At 36.9% G+C, this 21,418-nt stretch overlaps 2 protein-coding genes across 3 annotated transcripts; both read right to left on the bottom strand.

The window, feature by feature from the left end:
• Positions 1-306: 306 nt before the first annotated feature.
• Positions 307-6,506, bottom strand: LOC120629385 (E3 ubiquitin-protein ligase RING1). Of its 2 annotated transcripts, none has more exons than XM_039898316.1 (4): positions 5,658-6,506; positions 4,244-4,416; positions 3,728-3,909; positions 307-2,307 (listed from the first exon to the last, which is right to left on the bottom strand). In XM_039898316.1, the coding sequence occupies exons 1-4, from the start codon at positions 6,407-6,409 to the stop codon at positions 2,263-2,265; spliced, it is 1,152 nt and encodes a 383-aa protein (XP_039754250.1). In that variant the 5' UTR covers positions 6,410-6,506; the 3' UTR covers positions 307-2,262. The 2 variants fall into 2 exon arrangements, with proteins under 2 accessions (XP_039754250.1, XP_039754251.1); XM_039898317.1 differs by having other exon boundaries at positions 3,737-3,909.
• Positions 6,507-7,276: 770 nt separating this feature from the next.
• Positions 7,277-9,218, bottom strand: LOC120629443 (RNA polymerase II degradation factor 1-like). Its single transcript, XM_039898386.1, has 2 exons — positions 9,098-9,218; positions 7,277-7,959 (listed from the first exon to the last, which is right to left on the bottom strand). The coding sequence occupies exons 1-2, from the start codon at positions 9,216-9,218 to the stop codon at positions 7,277-7,279; spliced, it is 804 nt and encodes a 267-aa protein (XP_039754320.1).
• Between the last annotated feature and the right edge of the window lie 12,200 nt (positions 9,219-21,418).

Below are 21,418 nucleotides of genomic sequence, written 5' to 3'. Positions count from 1 at the left end.
GTTGCCACGTTCTTCGTTTGCGCTTCTTACGGTTTCTTAAAAAGCCAATGGGAACTGTTCGATTTTCTTAGCCCAAGTTACTCTCCGACCTTTCAACTAAATTTTTGTTAAAATATAGTAGATTGGTTGCAGAGTTAGGGCGTGAAGGAAGAACAAACAAACAAATACACTTTTACGATAAGTGTTTCTTTTTTCTCTTCATTTAAAGAGCTTAGTCTCACACAATGTGACTATGTCGCTCTGTTAGTTTTACACTTTATTTTTACTTATTGTGAGAAATCGTTTAATAATAAGAAAACAAATAAGTATTTAGGTTAAAAGTACTTTAATAATAATTGCACAATTCTTGTACACTCTCCTTAATATAAAATACATATTCAATTGAATACAACCGGTTGGCGAAAATAATATAATGGTCAGCGATGAAATAGATCATAAAAAATTCAATGTTAAAATTATATAACAATGTAAAATAGGTTTTATTCATTGTTTAAAACATTACAAATTTAAGTTATTGTTCGGTTCATTATCATCATCATCCGCAGCCTATTCATATCCCACTGCTGGGAACAGCCTTCGTCTCTCATAGTAGAGACGGGTTTAAAGCATACTCACCACGCTGCTCTGATGCAGCTTGGTGGGCTATTCTTCGGTCAGACGCAATAAAAAGCCGTTATGTGGCGTATTTAACTATTGATATATATTTTATCAACTATTATTGCCAATGGCTAAACCGCTACTGCAATATATTAGTAGAATTGTAGATTGAGGGCATCATATTTTTCAAAAAACCGTTTTCTGTATAGAAACATTTCAATTTATCAATTATTATTACAAAATTGTTAGATTCATTCAAATTTACAAATTTTATCCCTTTAAGAATTATTAATTAAGAAACAAAATAGGTTCCATTCATTGTTTAAAATATTACAGATTCTATTTCAAATGTTTTTTTTAGGTTTTATGCACAGCTAGTTATTTGTATTTGGTTAGACGTAATTAAAGCCGGTGTTTGGCGTATTAAACTTTTTATGTTTATGTATATATATGTATTCATAAACCGATATATCGGCTATTATTTGGCCAATGTCTAAACAACTGAATAAAATCGATCTAAATTACATTTCTGGCAAAATTTATAAAGCGCAGCTAAATTATGCTACAAAATATTTTGTAGACTATTGAGGACAACACATTTGTTTAAAATACCGTTCTTTGTTTAATAATGTTTCAATAATTATATTAAAATCGTTGGATTAATTAAATTTACATATTCCAACAGATGGGTTTACGGTTGCAACATAAAAATTATTTCATAAATACATTTTAAAATCATTATTATCCTTATTAAGAATTAATAATTAAAAAAAAAACATTTATACATTATTAATTATCACATAATGAAAAAAGAATGCACTGCTCATTTTTACATTTTATAATATTAAAGTATAATTTCCTTAAAATTAACAATTACAGCATTCGTACCATTTTAATATGAGTGTGGGCATTTTCACATTAGCCGATACGGATCCGATCCGAAATCGACTGACAGATAAACTCGTCCGTCCGATAAATGTGTCCACTGCAACCGATATTTGGCTGAATCAGCGATCCATCTATTTGCATGGTCATCTGCAGTCATTAACAAGCACAAGGTTTAAACCTAGGCATAGAGCAGAGAGATGGTTTAAAAATCGAAAATCCTCTTCAACGAGTTATATATAAACGTTAGGTTAGGCAGTGCTTTTGTGCATTTATGAACTGCACGCTCGTGTCTATGCCTGCCATACGATAAACCGAGCGCCGTTATTTTGGCTCTATCGGTGGTAGGTAACACTGTTTCAGATCGACTGCATTGTCGGTTGCCTGTGATAGAAATCGTGTCTAAAGACAAACGTCGCGTCGAAAGCAATCTCCACCACCAGGATTTCTATGCGAAGTATAGCGGTAATATTGAACCAAAACGCTTAATCGGTTTCTAAGTGGCGTCGAACCGGAAAGCAAAATAACTTGGCGACACGTCTGTCTGTAGGTTGGTAACGAAGTCACGGCCGAGGCCGCCCTCTAGACCAGATCAAACCAGTTTTGGCCTCCGGGATCAAATCCATTGTTGGCGCAAGATATCGTCACGATACACCGTCGAAGTAGTGTGTTCTTGTGCTGTGAAGTGGACGTTTGGTCTATCTACGATACCGACATATGGTCTATATGTCGGTATCGTTACCGGCTAATGTGAAAACGGTAACGCAAAATGTTTAACTACTAGGTTTTCTTCCAAGAGTAGTACATCTCCAGCGGTTTGTTCACCTGAAATTAATAGAGAAATTCATGAGAATTTAAAAATGCTAAACTTGGCCCTTTCGATATCTCCCTGATTCTTAAAGATTTTAAACTAAGATTTTCGTGGTTAATCATTATTTCTTAAACGGGTACATACCACGATAATATTTTGGATTTGTCGATATTTCGACCCAGTTGCATGGATCGTGGTCACGACTGGACTTAAACTATATTTAAGAAATTCCTGATTTTTACAACCTGGATGCGATGTGAAAGGTTTTCTCCCTAATAATCATCAATAGTCTATAACAGTCCATTGCTGGAGTAGAGGCCTCTCCCAACGGGAGGGTTTACCCAATAATCACCACGCCGGTTTAGTGATCTCAGCCCGCCTAGCATGGGCAGGAGACAATTATCTCCCCAGGGAAAGGTGGGCACATTAACTATATCCCTTGTCAGGGGATCTAATCGGGGGATATAATTTTTAGCTCCTGCCCGTGCTAGCCCTGCTGATAGTAGAAGTAGCACACAGGATAGAAAAAATAAACGTAGGTCGTGGGTCCGATTCCCACAACTGGAAAATGTTTGTGTGATGAACATGAATGTTTTTCAGTGTCTGGGTATTTATCTGTATATATAAATATTTATGAGTATTATATTCATAAAAAAATATTCATATCAGCTGTCTTAGTACCTATAACACAAGCTACGCTTACTTTGGGGCTAGATGATGATGTATGAATGAATGAATAATGAATGAATACACTTTTATTGTACACCAAAGAAAAAAAAGTAGTTACACAGATATAAATACATATCAAAAGAGTACAATTCGGTGGCCTTATCGCTACATAGCGATTTCTTCCAGGCAACCAATGGCGTAAAAGGAAAGAACATAGAAACGATGTGTGTATTGTCGTTTATTATTTAGGTAGAATTCTCACACTAGACACGCCGAGCATCTTGAAAACAAACGTTAATATATATTGTCAAGGCAAGCGAGTTTCTTGTAAGGGGACATCTACACTTTCCTAAATGTGAGATTCATGCCTAAAACTATAATCATATTATTGAAATAGTACTACTATAAGATATAGAAGCGGTGTTAGCCTAGTGGTTAAGGCTTCAGTTTTCCTTTAATGAAGACCGAGATCAAGCCCCAGAATGCACCACTGACTTTTTGGAGATATGTGCGTTTTTAATTCAAGCAATTTAAATATCCCTTCATTTAAACGGCGAAGGAAAACATGGTGAGGAATTCTGCATGACTGAGAGCTCTCCGTAATGTTCTCAATGGAGTGTGATGTCTAGCGCTGCTGCCACGCTGGCCAAGTGCTGTATCCACATTCGGCCAGCATGGTAGACTACTGCCTAAACCCTTCCCACTCTGGGAGAAGACCTATGACCTATGACATTATAAACTATTAACATAAAAATTCATACTGACATAAGTTACCTTCCAGAACTTATCGTTTATCTGCCTCAAGGTTTGTGAACCAGCTAGCGGTACGAACTGTCCTGGAGTCGGCGCCACGTAAATGCAGAAGTTGAGTAAACGGTAAGCTTCAGGTAATTCCGCGTCTAGGTCTAGCGTGAGACGCATTGCTAGGTACTTGCTGAGGTGGTCGACTGGAATAAAACAAAGTTTTGTTTGGTGTTTCTGATTTCTCCCCAAAAGGAAAATAGATTAGGTAAATAGATTTACTAGATTAAGTATCAACAGAATTCTTGGTTTTTAAAATTATGGTAAATATAGTAAGTAATATAGGCTACTTTATAATGGAAAACAAACCGTTTTCACAGGATTTGTTAAAAACCCTAATAAACACGAAAATCAAGACATGCAGAAGCATTGCCAAGCCAAGTTTCAGTCTCTTTCACAAATTTAAGATTTTGATGGGATAAGTTTCACATTGGTACAGTAATTCTGTTGTATAACTTAACTTAAGTTTTAAATAAATACCTGAAGCATTAGCAGTGGTTTTTAAGTATCGAACAGAGCTGTCTCTCAGAGCTCTCATTAGCTGGTTATCTCCTGTCATTTCTGTCGGATGTGGTTTGAACACTAGTTCTATCTCATTGGGGTTTAGTGGCTCCCCCTCGCCTTCCGTGTCCATTGAGTTCTCACCTTCAGTTCTGTAATTAGAAAAGCAATAAAACCTTTCAATTATTTTTTTCTTGCAATGAAGAAGAAGAAGAAACACTTTATTGCATGTATAACATACAGGAAAAGAAACAGTAAGGAGTATACAGTACTCAATGTAGACATGCAAAGGCAGCCTTATTGCAAGCAATCTCTTACAAGCAACCTTTGTAGATAGGACTTACAGCAAGAGAACTGGGTTTAATATTCATAAAAGGGACAGATCACCTAGCTGTTTCAACAAAAGGAAAAATTGATACAGATATGTTGCATCTGGAGTAAGCGTTTCAGAAGCTATATATACAATGTATAGTTTGACCCACCAAGTATGTAGACATGGCCCAAGCATAGACAAAGAAGATGCATATGCTGATTGGGCCATCAGCTTATTTTTCTTGGTAAAATAGCTGTACAGCCAGTTGTATAGCAATTTCAGCTTAAGGATACTGAACTTGCCTTACCGAATTGAGCTTTCTATTGTATGATTACCCTGGACTCATTTGGCTAAAGAAATTTTGTAACATACATATGCCAAATTTCAGCAAGATAGGTAGGTTCAGTTGGTAAGCTTGTAGTAACAAAACAACAAAACACCATTAAATTTATAAGTCAGCTAGCTAGCATAAGGAGCCAACTTCTTACTACAGTACTCATGGAGAGTACTGACATACAACCTAATTTGAGGCTGACTACTGCGGGTATCACAGGCAGGTGGGGACAGCACACAGCTTCATACCACACTCATTAGTTGCCCTATCAGGTGGCAGATGCGACTTAATATAATATAATAATATACTATAAGTACTAAATGCATATAAATTTATAAGATAGCTAGCATGCATAAGGAGTCAACTTCTTACTACAGTACTCATGGAGAGTACTAACATACAACCTAAGTTGAGGCCTGACTACTCCGGGTATTACAGGCAGGCGGGGACAGCACACTGCTTCATACCACACTCATTAGTTGCCCTATCAGGTGGCAGATGCGACTTACTATAATAATAATAATAATATACTATAAGTACTAAATGCATATAAATTTGTAAGGTGACAGAAAGATGTTTTACTAAATATATTATGAAAATTAAGCTTCATTTGCTATACTCTGCGAACAGTTTGTACAGTATGAACAGTAGTAGTAGTACAGCTGTTCGCGGAGCAAATTAAGCTTAATTTTCATAATATATTATGGATTTCCGTAAAGCCTGCTTCTATCCAATGTTTTACTAACCTGCCTTCACTAGATTCACTCTCCTCACTATGTTCTGAAGTCATAATAGACTTTGCTCTTTTAGTAGTGCTTGTGTTTTTAGAGATGGAACTAATATTTGATGGGACAGGGGATGGTGTACTCCTAACTGAAGCAGGGTTAGAGGTTAACTGAGCGGGCGGCGCTGGGTTACTTGCAGATGATGGAGGATCCTTTGGAACTGATGTACTACCATTACTACCATTCTGCACCACAGGTTCCGGGTTACCGTTCGTAGTGGGTGGGTTACTATTCTCCTCAATATTTTTTCGAGCCCTTTGAGGTCTATTTTGCGATTGTAGCTTTATGCCTTCCGTAATGGAATTCACTAAAGACGCTTGAGAGTGAGACATATTTATCTTCGCAAGCACCCGCTCCTGGTGGGCCTCGTATTCATCCCGGCTGGGGTAAATCTTAGATATAAGCAGATCGAAGTTAGGATCGGGACGCAAGGATCTCTTTGAAACGAGTTTCTTGCGACACGTCGGGCATTCTTTATTGCCAGATCGCAGAGCTGTTATTATGCAATCCGAGCAGAATCTGTGCAAGCACTCCTTTGTTGTCATAGTCTTCTTTAGCATATCCAAACAAATTGGACACATCAGTTCACTGTGCAAGCTACGTGGGGATACAGCTATTTCGGTGGCATCCGTAATCACCTCTTGTGGGGTACGGTGGAGCTCGTAAAGGGATAGCTCCCATGTTTTATTCTGCGAGGGCTCCGTTGAAGACATTTTCGTTATAATTTAGTACCTATGTGTTTTTAAAAAATAATAAACATTCGGTGGTTGACAATTTCCACCGCTTCCGCCATATTTTGCACAGACTGACACTGACAAATTCCTACAAATTATCTACAAATAAAATAAAATATAAATGACACCTAAAAACTCACAGATTCTAAATTTATTTGACAGACAACATAAACCCACTGGGGGTTTAAAAAAAAACATAGATTAGTGAAAGTCTTCTGTACGAGTTTCCACTTTCCACAGCAGAGGACCATTCGTCCCATTAGCTATCAAGCTATCAATTCTTATCATTATCATGCGAGGAATGCTGTTGCTGCTTCTTCAATTCTCGTCAGTAGCACTGACGTCGGTTTATACTCTCAAAAGGCATTCCAATATCCTTCTGTCCGCACAGGCCAGTAAATAAACCGTAAAGAACTGCGGCAATACCTATAACGTAAGTTTAAACAGTGTGACCTTTGCAACGCCTTTATACAGGATAGTCTTCATGGGATTAATAGGAGTTAGAGGATGAGTCTGTCGCTCAGCTGCCCGGCTTAGTAACTTTTTCAGAAAGATGGCAACTGGTTGTCCCCATAAATGTATAATTTGACAGTTCCAGTTATAAGATTTCTTAATGCTATACATTTATTTTCATCTTGCCACTCATTGCAATAGTATCTAATACCTTAAATTAAGGAAAAATTCAACAAATTAAATAACGGCATTATTTAAATTTAAATGTATTTAATTATTTATTACATTTACAGTTCCTAAGTTTTAACAATTTTGTGAATGTAGTTTTACCTTTTCATTTCTATACTCATTGGCTCAGTATGCTAATTGTACGGAACACAAACAATAATTCGATTATGACTGAACTGGAACCCAGATTGTATTCCCATTGGACACACCTTGATTTTGATTGTTATTTTGACTATTTATGGGAATAAATGTGTACACATTATTTTCACCTGGTTTCGGTACTAAAATAGCTTGCCCATGTTGTTGGCCGCCCTGTCCAATTTGAGACACCTGCATTTGATTAGGTTGTCCGACAAGAATTGTCTGCTGGCCGTTTGGTGTCACCCAAATTGCTTGCTGACCAGGTTGGTTAGCCATTATTGGTTGTTGGTTCGACGGATTTCCAACAATCTGTTGGTTGGGTGGTTGGTTCCAGATAACAGCTGGTTGATTTGATTGGACTGTTATGACGCCTTGCCTGTTTGGTTGCTGATCAATTATAATTTGGTTAGGTTGTTGATTTTGTTGCACTGGAACTATTTGTTGCGGTTGATTTGGTTGTGATACATAAATTTGCTGAGGTTGATTTGGTTGTCTAATAACAACTTGCTGAGGTTGATTTTCTTGTCCAACTATTGGCTGGGGTTGATTCTGGTGAACAATAAGCGGTTGCTGATTTTGTTGCTGATTTGGCTCTTGTTGTTGGCTTGTTGGATTAATCTTAACGCCAGAGTTTGTCTGTGCTCCTTGATCAGAATTTTGTCCGAACGGGTTAGTGGGGCTGTTACCATTCTGATTTAATGAATCAGCTGGAATAAATACCCCCGAAAGGATAAATTTATCCTGTGCCCGCGAGGCCGTAGGATGTCCATTGGTGGTCAGAAGGAGACATGATAGTAGGGCAAACTAAAACATAAAAAGAAGATATATAAATAAATAACTATGGCAGGCGGAACACAAAGTGAAATTATTAAAAAAAAAACTTTCAAGTATTAATCGATTTCAGCGATCACGTCAGAAGTGTAACAATTATTTGCCTACGTGTTCACATCAATACGTTAATTAAATCTTATAAAAATTGCGTTGATTTGATAACCTATATCTAAATAAACTAAAGTAAAAAAAAACTAAAATCATTAGTACCTAAACTAAAATAAAATAAAAAAGATTTCAAAATAGCTGATCTTTTTCAACGAGAAACTGAACATTCCTGTTTAATGTTTCCGGATTTATTTTATGTGCCTACTGTTCAAACAATATTCCTTTAATTAACTAACTTTCACTTAAAACTTCACTACAGGTAGGTACGGGATTTGAAATTTATATTTTTGAATCTTACGTTTCGTGATTTTAGACAACATTAAAAAAAACAACATACCAATATTTTCACTTCCATGTTTAAAGGAGAAAAGTGATTTGAAAATAATAAACGGGCCATATATAGGCTCTTGTTATATTAATAGCTGTTATACGTAATTATTAAATCCATTAACAGTTAATGACATTTTTTCCCAAAGTGTCATCTATTTATCTTTGTATGCGTAGGCAATCTCATTTATCAAATCTTTGGGGTTTTCGTTAAACATCTGTCTTAACTTAGCTGTAAACAATTAAAAACAAATGACAATACTATTATTAAAATTAAAAAGTACTGTTTGTGTTTTAGGATTCCGTACACAAAAAATGGAATTGTTTTATCTGCTTCCGTCACGTCAGTAAGTCTACTAGCATCGTTTTAGTATAGCAAATTTTACTAGTGCAAGCTACTTGCACAAGTCCCTGGTAGGTACTGGGAGCATTCATGAACGAGCTTTCTGTGATGCCACGTCCCGTTGCAAACGAGGCATATTATAACGAGGCGATTGCAAGCGTGTGGACGGCAGTTCTGAAGCGATGACTGCGATTTTCCTGATTTCTGACGTCATTCACCCGGACGTGGGACCTTACGGTCAGGGTTACGGTTCGGACTAGACAAGTCCAATAGCACACCCAAGGAAGAGACATCGAGCTGAGATGAGGTCCACCCTCGGGTCTTGGAGCTCTTCTCATGGCCAGCTTTTGCGCCCATCGTCACGGAGAGGCTGTTGCAACCCTAAGTCAAGTGTAAGGTGGTTCAGCTCGGTACTGTCCTTCCGAAAAAGATAGAAAGGCTGCGATCTGCGTTCAAACAATTGCTAAGACGGAGAGCCCTAGATATACGGGGTTTTTTAGTGGAATAATGTACCACGGTTAGCAGGATCGTAAGATTCCAAATTTAAAATTAATTCGTTTAAAGTACCTACGCCTAGTTTATAAGGACATTTTAAACGTTTAGACAATCCGTTTTCAGCTTTGTGTTCGGAAGGCAGGTTGTAACGAGAAGAGCTGGCAAGAAACTCAGCAGATTGCTCTTTTTCAACATATTTAACAGTTCAACAATCTTTAGAATGAGAGATGAGAACGCAGCGGCCTGCTTCCAAGCAGCCTAGTCGTTTACAAGCAACCTTACAATATTTGATGCGTGTAATCAAGTCACAAGATTCGTTTTACTTTCGTGAAAACGTTTTACTCGCGAGGGCTTTAGTCGATTTTTTGCAGTGAATCTGTGGATTAGGAATGATGAATATTAATTGAGTTAAGCTAATTAAACAAAACTCGTGTTATGCATTTTAAAATTTCATTTCTTACGTCTACGTGCAGCACGGTAGTCTTGTCTTGTTTAGACGTTTCCACGCACCCATATGAAATTACACTTTTCACTATATGGACTTACGTTTTTTTTTGTCTTCATTAAAAACGGTTTGACGCGACCGGGCTGTCAGTTATAGTCATTCTGAGAACGAACTTTTACTTTTTAATGTTTCACTTACAAAGTTTACTAAACAGCGGCATTCATTAAAGCTTATAAGGCTGTAATAAAAAGTATAACTTGAACCTGTTCAGATAGGTGCGTACCTAATGCAAAAAATAATATTAAAATCAGTCTATCCGTATGAGCTGTCCGCTACTATATACGGATACAGACGAAGACAGAAAAAAAGTTGTTTTCCCCCTTGCGATCTTGACATCTTTGATCGTTTATATGTTTCATTCATAAAATATTTTTTGACTTCTCATGCTCTTAAAGCCGTACTTGAAGATGTGTAAGCGGAATAAAACTCGATTTGATGCTCTTGTGCATAAAAGTATTTTTATGGTCGAAAGGAAGGAGAATAACATAGCCTACTTTTTAGCCCACGGGATTTGTAAGGAACCGTAATAAAAGCGGACGAAGAACGCGGGCAACAGTTAGTAAATAACTTTTTTAAAAGAGTTTGTACAGTTTTTACCCTTTTGTAAAACTAAAAATCTCCCAAGTAGGAGAGATTCCTCGTCTCTCACTTAGGAGATTCCTAGTAATTGGCCAGTGTTATTTGACAAACTTTTGGATAGGCTTTTTATCATATCAATGACTGCCTAAATGGAAAATTGAAATAATGATAGACATCCATTAATTAAATGTATTTTTATTAGTATTTATTTTTTATTTAATCTACGATTTCCATTTCGGTATATCCTTTTTGTTTTTAGTTGTAATTAATTTGAATGGTAGTTCTCCTATTGTTATTTAATGTTGATAATTTGTTAAAATGATTACAAATTCTGGCACGCCAACCTTGGCCCATGTACCATATTCAAGCAAAATAAAAAAAAAAAATATTGATTGGCGGAGGCCGACGATACATTGTGGCTTAGTAACTTGTAAGAAATTGCAATCGTGCATCGGACGTGATGGAAAGAAATGCGAGTGGCATGGCAGTGGGTCAGTCAATTCGCATTATTATAATATCTGTGCACATCATTGACGTAGCTAGCATGTTTTTTGAGGGGTAGCCATTTTTAATCAATCTACATAGTTATTATATAGGTTATTTTATTCACCTACTTGACCCTGTTGAAAGCTTGCTTTTTTTGTTTTTTGGCGGTTGCGTATTAATCTCTTCTTAACTCAATTTGAAATAATAATTGATATTTTAAGGTATGTAGTCATGTACGTATTGCAGCAAGTGGAATCCCTAACGACGCACTATGGTAGCGGAAATGGGCAGGGACCTTTTGTCATCCAGAGAAGCATTTGCAATGCTGAGCACTGAGAGGTCTTGGGAAGCCGTGGCTGACTGCTGCGAATACGTCTTCTCACAGAATCATGTCAGCTTCTGGTAGGCGGCAGGCAGCTATTGGACTAGCTACCGTCACTATACGAGTTCCCTATTATCTGAGGGGGGTCAAGCAGTCCCGATCCCCTCCTCTGACACTCGGCTGGGGCGGTTGGTATACGTCCGGGAAGTATAGAACGGGTTTCCTGGTCGTCTAGTAAAGCCAACGAGAGGGACATGTCGTGGTAGTTTTCAAAAGGGGTACACGAGTCTTACTTAACCTCTGTGCGGCCAAACGGACTTAGGGAACCATAAAGCTATTCACCATGCCAAAAAAAATGGCATATGTGGCACTTCCAAGGAAGACATCGCTAATGTAGCGTGATACTGTCGCGCTGAAAGTAGCAGGTGCTTTTTCTTTATCGTTTTTAATCGTGTTTGGTGTATAAGTGCTATCGAATAACGGTATTGTTAATGAATACACTACAATGCGCATCAAAATCTTCGTAAATATAGGTAGGAATTAATTTATCTCAAAAACAATGGTACTTTTAACTTTATACCATACTAACGTACCCAGCCCGCTTCGCCGGGCTAGATTTTGCTTTATTTTATTTAAACAATAAACTTACATTATTAATTTTTTTATTTAAGTCTCAGAATATATTCCCATATATGCAACATACCCACACACTTACTCTTTTATATATATAGATTATTTATTATTTTATTTTAATATTATAATTATAATGAGGAAAGATTTGACTGTTTGTTTGTTTGTTTTTAGATATTTTTTTTACGCTTTCGGTTATATTATCGGAGTTTTATTAAGGATCCCCAAAAATATGACATAGCCTATGTCACCCAGGGATAGTGTAGCTTTCCAACAGCGAAAGAATTGTTCAAATCGGTTCAGAAGTTTTGAAGCCTATTCGATGCAAACAAACAAACAAACAAACAGACAAACAAATCTTTCCTCTTTATCATATTAGTATACATAATTTGTTTTCAAAATATATTCCATACTAGCTGACCCACGCAACTTCGTCTGCACCGAAACCGTTATTAAAGGTTATAATATCTTAAAAATCATCCTCATCCTCACGAAGTTTCGCATTTATAATATCAGCAGGATGGTACGCATGCATTCGATCGTTGTACCATATGCCTTGCGACTTGCTAGTATTTGTGAAGAGTTATGTCCTTTATCTCCGACAATATTTATCAGATCTTCATTCAAATTAGACAATACATGCTTGTTAGTATACACTTTCAAATAAAAAAAGGATTATTAAAATTCTCGGTTCAAATTTAACGGAGCTATGAAGTAAAATTGATAAAAAATTTCATCCCGTTTCCCGGAGGAAACTTATTGTTTATCGGGATTCAAAGTATCCTATATGTTGACCCGAATTACCAGCAACAACTAACCCTAATTTTATTTAAATGCGTTCAGTAGTTTTCACGTGATTCCCCGACAGACAAAGAGACAGACAGACAAAAATTATATAAAAGTCTGTTTTGGACTCAGTACCTATCGACTATAAAGCAAATGTACAGTACAAAAATGTTCCAGTTACAGTTTTATTATAAGTATAGATTATGTCGGTGATAGTTTACCCATCTTCACTGGGCGAGCGTGATGAACTAAACCCCTCTTTATTGTGGGAAAAAACCCGTGCCCTTTCGTGGGCCGGTAATGGGTCGATGTGATGATGATATTGATAATAACCGGGATCGAAGGCCTAATCTTCTATCCATCTATATATATAAAAGAAAAAGTGTGTGAGTATGTTCCGATAGGCTTTGAAACGGCTGGACCGATTTCAATGAAACTTTCAGGGAATCTCCGGATTGACCTGGCGAGTAATCCTGTAAAGTTTGGTGACGATCGGAGCAATCCTATTTTTGAACTGTCAAACTGTCAAATACAGCTTTTATTTACTATGATGATATTCTATTGTTGGGTGTACATGGGTGTAGATAATGATCTTTACCTGCTCGAGAAGAGAATAGAAGAGAAAGAATACGGAGAGAAATAAATTATATATTATGAGACTTAAATTAAAAATTTAATGATGTAAGTTTATTGTTTAAATAAAATAAAGCAAAATCTAGCCCTGCAAAGCGGGCTGGGTACGCTAGTTTGCTATAAAGTTTAAAGTGTTATATTGGTTAATGAAATGAATTCGAATGAAAAGTGCAAATGATGGAGACAATTATTAAAATTACTAACCAAAAGGGCAGATGAAAATTTTCAGGGGGTCTTGACCCCTCCAGTCTTCTCCCTAGCTGCGTCAATGATGACCATTGCCAGTTGAATTGTGTAATTATATAGCAAATTGCAATTGCATAGCACACCGGCATTTTCATCCAAAGCAATGTGATACGTGTTATATTTACGAAGTTGCTGATTAAATGTGAGCAGATATTCATATATTGCCGTGTGGTGACGGCAGATCTGTTGTCACCACCCTTACTCATCTCGTGGGTGTCGTATGATGGGACTAAGGAGGTCCCGGGTTCGATTCCCGCCAGAGGCAAGAGATTCCTGGTCTGGTGGGAGGCTTCGGCCGTAGCTAGTTACCACGCTACCGACAAAGACGTGCCGCTAAGCGCTGCAGGTTACTCCCCCCAGCAGGTTAGCCATCTTAGACTGCATCATCACTAAGGAGTAGACATGAGACTATAACTAAATCCCCCGATTATACCCCTTGACAAGGGACAAATTAACGTGTCCACCTGCCAAAGCACAGCAACGGTGAATAGGAGAAGTTTACCCCCGTTTATACACTGTTTTATTTGGATACTAGCTGTTGCCTTCGTCTGCGTTTGATTTGTTTTTTGATGTGGCATTAAATTTAGTTGTAGATCTAAAAAAAATAAAGTATTCTGTATCGCTAAGCCTTAAATGAGGGGTTTGCTGCTTTGCGGGTTTGCGGACATCTCCAACCACAGTTTGGGCAAAATTAAACTCTTATTATAACCTCTATAGTACAAAAATAATTATTTAAATGTTATATTTTGTGGGAGTAATGGTGTAAAATCGTCAAACACTCATCCCCTCTCCCAAAGGAACCGAGCTTAATGTCGGTATAAAAAGTATCCTATATTACTTCTAACACCTCCAAGAATATGTGTACAAAGTTTCATTAGGATCGGTTAAGTAGTTTTTGAGTTAAAGCGTAACAAACGAACTTACATTGACATTTATAATATTAGTAGGGATAGGGATTATTTCCACTCGTGCGTCAATGCTCGAAGAGTTGATAAAGCTGTGGATGATAAGATTTTATTCTTTCACCGGGGAGAAAATGTCTCCTGTCAATGCTATCCCTGCAAGAGAGATTACAGGCACCTTATTTATTTATTTTATTTATTTATTATTTACTAGCTGTTGCCCGCGACTTCGTCTGCGTTTGATTTTGTTTTTTGATGTGGCATTAAAATTAATTGTAAATTTAAAAAAAAATTAAAGTATGTAGTATCGCTAAGCCTTAAAACACATACTGTAAACTCTATGGTAGAAAAATAATTATTTAAATCGATTATAATTTGTCGGAGTTATGGTGTAAAATTACTCCTCCCCTCTTCCAAAGGAACCGAGCTTAATGTCAGAATAAAAATTATCCTATATTACTTCTAACAATTCCAATAATATGTGTACAAAGTTTCATGAGGATCGGTTAAGTAGTTTTTGCGTGAAAGCGTAACAAACAAAATTACATTCACATTTATAATATTAGTAGGGATGTACCATAAATTGTGATTGTGAACATATGCTACATGAGGTGTACAAAGGAAAGCTTATCTCTAAGAGATCTCTCCCAACTGACCCAGGATGTGAGTATCATTATGTTTATATACAACTTGAAGTGTGTATAGAAACATAAGAGCTCAGGATAATAGTTTTTAAAGGACAATGTGAGATGGTGATAACAAAAAAAAATATAACAACCAGCTAAGTTTGTTGTGGGCTTCTTCGCGCCCTGGTCTAGGGCGCGTTTGGAACCCTCGTAGCTTTAGTTTTAAGTTGACGAATTTATTTATCGCCATCAACTCACTCCTATGTCATATTTTACATGTAATGTACGCATCAAAAGTGCCATCTATGTGCCTATTTGAATAAAGAAATATTTGACTTTGACTTTGAGGAAGCGAGCCGATGCTTTGCGTCTACTTTCTCTGACTCTCATCTGTTAATTGTAATAACACCTTTTACTATTATCACGACCGTAAAGAGCAATCATTTTTTATGCTCCTAAATTGAATTCTGTTAAGATAATGTTGAGATAATTTTGGCGTTGCATTGCTTATAATTAGCGTGTGTACGCATTTCGTCGATTGCGTACTCTCAACAAAAAAAGGGCTCAGAAAGTAAGTACTTAGCCTCAGAGCTACAGTTTCAAAATAGATTGTGGAAATTAAAAAGAAACACCCGACCTTTAATAATAAATAATAATAAATATACTACGACAATACACACATCGCCATCTAGCCCCAAAGTAAGCATAGCTTGTGTTATGGGTACTCATATAGCTGGATATCTTTATGAATACAATACACGTAGATACTTATAATATATTGATTAACACATATTTCCACTACAAGTTCGCCCTTCACTGCAATCTCACCTGGTGGTAAGGGAATGATGTCTAAGCGACATCGCACCGGAGCACTAAATTGCTTAGCCACGGCCAAAGCCTCCCAGACTAGACTAGACTAGATAATATTTAGAAATTGAAAATTCCCAAATTGCCCCTGCAGGAAATCGAAACCGGGACATCCTCCTTAATTCAAAAATGTTTTATTCATGTAGACCTTATCACAGGCACTTATGAAGCGTTCACACATTTAACATGTTACATTAATGATAGTGATGGTGATAACTACATTCGTTAACTTAAAAATAAAGCTAGGAGCTGCTTAAGTTCACAGCATTAACCGTTGCACCAGGGAGGGTACCTAGTATTCTACTAGTCAAGCCATTTATTTGATAACGATATTTAGGTAGTTGGTAGTAGGTAGGTAGTAAATTTCTAATCCGCCATTTTGTGGCGGCGCGGCGGCCATCTTGAACAGACTTTCAACAAAGATAGCTAACAACACTCCGGACTGATTCCCCTTTCAAGCAAAAAAAAAACAAATTCAATAACTGTTACCGGTTGGTAATGGGTTGATATGATGATGATATTGCAGTCATGGGCTAACTTGAAGTAGTTAGGCTATAAAGGTATCCTATCAAGCATGTAGCGTTGTTTTTCAGCTGGAACCCTAATCCAGGTGACGCAATAGAAATAAAAACTCCAGACTTACTAATCTCTAATTCAGATAACTGATAAGAACTGTTATTAATTAAAAAAGTCTTGGTAATATTAAGACTAAGCATCCAAGATTATGGCACGTAATTAGCTGTCGGCTTCTCGGTCGTTACAGTCTAATTTACATAAGCCTACCACGTGCAGGCCATGCCAAATAAGCTCGGGCCAAATGGACTGGCGACATGCCAACGTAATGATGACAGCTGGCTTAGCTGTTTGGCACCTACTGAACACATACCTACTCTGCCTGAGTAGAAGAGTCCCAACAGAATCCTACTATTGAATTTATAAGTACATAAATAACTAAAACTGATAGCTTTCTCAGGCTTTTATTATCATTCTCTACCTATTCCTTAGTAGGACTACAGGCACGGGTCTTCTTTCAGAGTGTGAAGAGTTCTGGTGTGGTGGACTACATTATGAAAAAAAATTCCGCCATGCAGGTTTTCAGCAAGCGATAATAAAATTGCTTAGAACGCACTTAACTTAGAAAAGTGAGGGGTTTGAAGCCGAAGTCCTAAACACTGGACTAGGGCAAGAGCTACTTTTATACTAAAAAAGACTTTTTATTTCTTTTCTTGGCAAATTTGGACCAACGAAGAAAACACACCCCTTTTTATAAAAAACAATCGGTGTAGTTATGGAGTGTCTTCTAACAAATTAACCTTTCAAATTAAATTTATCTGACGTTATGCCACGTTTATATAATTTTTTAATTCTTTATTTATTCGGGAGGTTTCTTAAGAATAAGAATGTCAGACCTACCTACACAAATATTAATAATTTCTCTTTTTCTTATTTTAAACTCTAATAATATTTAAATTAGGTTCAGGCAAATCCCCATATCATCATCATCATCATCATCCTCCCACAATGAGAAGGGGTTAAGGTCGTAGTCCACCACGCTGGTCCAGTGCGGAGCGGTGGACTTCACACACTTTTGAGAACATTATGGAGAATTCTCGGGCATGTAGGTTTCCTCACGATGTTTTCTTTCACAGTTGAAGCAAGTGATATTTGAATTTATTTAAAACGCACATAGCTTAGAAAAGTTAGAGGTGCTGGGATTTGAACTCGGCCCCCCGAAAGTGAAGTCGAAGTCCTACCTACTGAGCTATCACCGCTTTGCAATCCCAACATAGTAAACATCAATATTAAATTCAAATTCAAATTCAAAAATGTTTTATTCATGTAGACCTTATTACACACACTTATGAAGAGTTCATACATTTAACATGTTACATTAATGTTAGTGATGGTGATAACCGCATTTGTTAACTTAAAACTAAAGCTCCGGGTTCCGAACGCGCCCTGCTCTAAGAAGAGCCCACAACAAACTTAGCCAGGTTTTTTTTGTTATCATCATCTCACAGTCTAGTCAATGTTGAGCTATGAAGTTAGAGCCATTCATACCCGAGCTTTTTTTCATACATGTAATCCTTAATATTATAATATGACTTTTCTATAAGCTTACGTTTTGTATAAACTTTGAACTTATTGAGAGACATCTTAAGACTTTCATCTGGTAGTTTGTTATAAAAAGATATACAATTACCCTTAAATGAATCACTAATTTTATACAGCCTAGTAAACTGCACTACAAGTTTATTTTTACTTCTAATAAACTAAAATATTCATTGGTAGCTCATTGGATTAGAATTGATGTTGTAAATTTAACATAAATAGTACAGTACTCTATATTTATACCTTGCATTTAAAAGTCGTGTCTTCGTCACTAACTATCTATTATTAGAAACGCAATGAACAGGAATTTGCATTAACAATAAGAAGAAATTGATAAACACATATTATCTCCTTACGTCTTCATCCATTAACCATTGATACCAATCTACGAAAGCCTAGCTGGAGTTCGAACAATCGACACTGAAGCACAAACAACAATTTAAAATACTAAACACGAAATTAGGCATAATAACAAAGTGTTGTAAGCATGAGAATTGCTTAAAAATAAAAGTGGAATTGGTAGAGTTGTTGGGTCGTCTGTACTCTCGTTAAGGGCTTATGACGAGGCATACCGTTCATTATCTCTCACGCTTCGATTGCCACTCTCAATGCACGGTGTCATTAAATTCAAGTAACACATAGGAGGTTTTATAGGCAATTTTTTTAACCGATTGCGCTCGGGAAATGTCTATATATCATTTCATCTTAACAACCCATTACCGGCCCACTATAGGGCTAGGGTCTCCGCCCAATGAGCAGAATAGTCTACCTGGCCCAGTGCGCATTTGTGGGCTTCGCACGCCTTTGAGGACTTTATGGAGAACTCGCAGGCATGCAGGTTTCCTCACGATGTTTTTCTTTTACGTTAAAGCTAGTGATATTTTAATTACTTAAAACGTTCTTAAACTCAGAAAAGTTGCAGGGCCCGAGTTCGAGTCTGCTGGGACTCAAACTCGGGCCCTACAATATCTCCGGGTATTTCTCTTATTATCTCTCATCATTATTGTTGATTTTTTAATAACAGTTCGACTGATTTCGGTATAATTTAAATGGGACCACCTGGAAAGTATGGCCTTTGAAACAAAAAAAGAGTTTTTCAAATCGGTTCAGGCAGGTCTTCGAGTAATCAGGTAAAATACATTAAAAAAAATTGGTTGTCTGTAAAGTCGGCTTACTGACGATAGTTGAACGTGACAACGTCGTAAGAAAATACTGATGGAATGGTTGCATTTTTCAAAAAAAAAAAAATAATTTTATTTGTTTGATAGATATTATCGTTGCTATAAACAATTGACACCACATTCACTTTTCACTGCACTTCATCCTTGCCGAAAACATGTAAATGTATTATTGTATAGAAGCTGTCCACGCGGACGCATCGCTCACTCAAGTAGGAGAGAGACAGATGTCGAACGCGGAGGCCAACTGTGCCTCTTTGTCGCTCGTTCCGCGCTCTCGTTTGAACTTCAAGCCTTAAATGGAACGCCTCAGAGCGAGGTATCGCCGCATACGTCATGTTTTTTCGTGCGTGCAGCCGGCTCCATCGAATTATAAGACGTTGTAACGTCAAAAAGATTCAGAAGAATTGAGAACCTCCTCCTTTTTTGAAGTCGGTTACAAAAGAATCTATATTAGATTTCAATTAGCCACTCCGTCTTTTGCAAACACTATATTTGTCCTAATACCATACGTATTTATCATAAGCAAACAAAATAGCACTCTTAATTACTGTCATTCACTGTCGAGATTAATGTTGCGATTGTCATTCATCATCGCACAATGGAGGAAAAAAGTGTAATTTATATACGCGGATTAAGTTCATTGGTATTGTGTCAAATGACACTGATCCGTCAAAAACTGGGTTAACGGAGCTGAGACACCCTTTTTTTCTTAAGAGAAACCCACGTATAACTTATTGGATTGAGATAGGATTAAACTAATTTTGGCGAACGGGATTTATCGGATAACTATAATGTATACTCGTATAATATAACTATATTTATATCTTTCTTTTTTTTCTTTTCTTTCCCTTTACATAATTTTGCCTGTTAAGTTGTGCAACGTTTGTTATTAAGACCATAGATGTATGGAAGATACTGCGTCCTGTAACATATGCAGTTTAAACTACCGCAGGAGACAGGGCTTCACACTAATGAAATGTACGTTTTTCTGATTAAATAAAGATATTATTATTATAATTATTATATATCTTAACTTCATGTACTTTTGTAGGTTACCTGGTTGAGATTGCTTTTAAATGATAAGGCCGCCTTTTGCACCTTTTTTTTTTGTTCTAATTCTTTGTATTTGGTGTACATCTACTTAATTTGTTGTAAATGTCTGTAGGTGCAGACCTACAGTCGTAGATAATTTAAATGCATGAACCTACTACTTAAGTTAGTTTATTTTAATAGTTTTGGCCACAGTTTGCACAGTAATTGACTTTTTAAAGACTTTTTTTTACGGCGTTGATTTTGTTGGAGCGCGAAGAACTAAGTAGCTGACTTAAAGTTAAGGTAAGATTGCCTGCGATTTGGTATTCTATAAGATATATTTCGGAGAGTGTGCTCAAGAACTGTTTGATTTAGTTCCCCTCCCACCTTTTTACCATCGAACCGCGATACACCGTAAGGATCCGCATCCTTACGTGGTTGATATACCACGGACGCGTACAAAGTGCCTTGCATCTTCGTTTCTGCTTTGCATCGCAAGGATCTGGAATGCTCTTCCAGCTTCCATTTTTTTCAAGTACCTACAATATGAGTACCTTCAAATCAAGAGTGAATAGGCATCTTCTAGGCAAGCGCGCTCCACCTTAGACTGCATCACTACCATCAGGTGTGATTGCAGTCCAGCGCTCGTCTATAAACATAAAAAGGTACATTTCGAACGTTATTTATTCAAAGTTGTAGGCTTCTGAGAAGCCTGTGTAAGGACAACTGGATAGATGGAGATTCGGACGGAAAGACATAAGTATTGCAACTACATTTATTTATTTATTTAATAGGAAGCCAACGTTATATACAATGCCTTAAATCTATTATAAACATAATGGTAATACTATTACTATATATTGTATACCCCACTTACAGGCTATCTCTGCATGCATGATTTATGTAAACGCGTGCAGCATGCAAATATGTGAGCCGACGTGTTTAAAATGATATGACGATGAAAAAAAATAATAAAGAAATCGAATTGTCTGCCGAATTGACACATTATTTACGCTCGTACGGCGAGGTTCCATATCAAAGATTAAATATAAGAATATCGTAAATATGAAAAGAACCGTAATTCAATAATTTAAATGAAAATAAATTGGATTGTGCAAATACGGTGAGATTGCATTGCGCTCGGCATAAATTGCG

This window comes from Pararge aegeria, chromosome 14 (assembly GCF_905163445.1).
Source record: "Pararge aegeria chromosome 14, ilParAegt1.1, whole genome shotgun sequence".
NCBI lineage: Eukaryota > Metazoa > Arthropoda > Insecta > Lepidoptera > Nymphalidae > Pararge > Pararge aegeria.
This window is presented reverse-complemented; position numbering and strand designations above follow the sequence as displayed.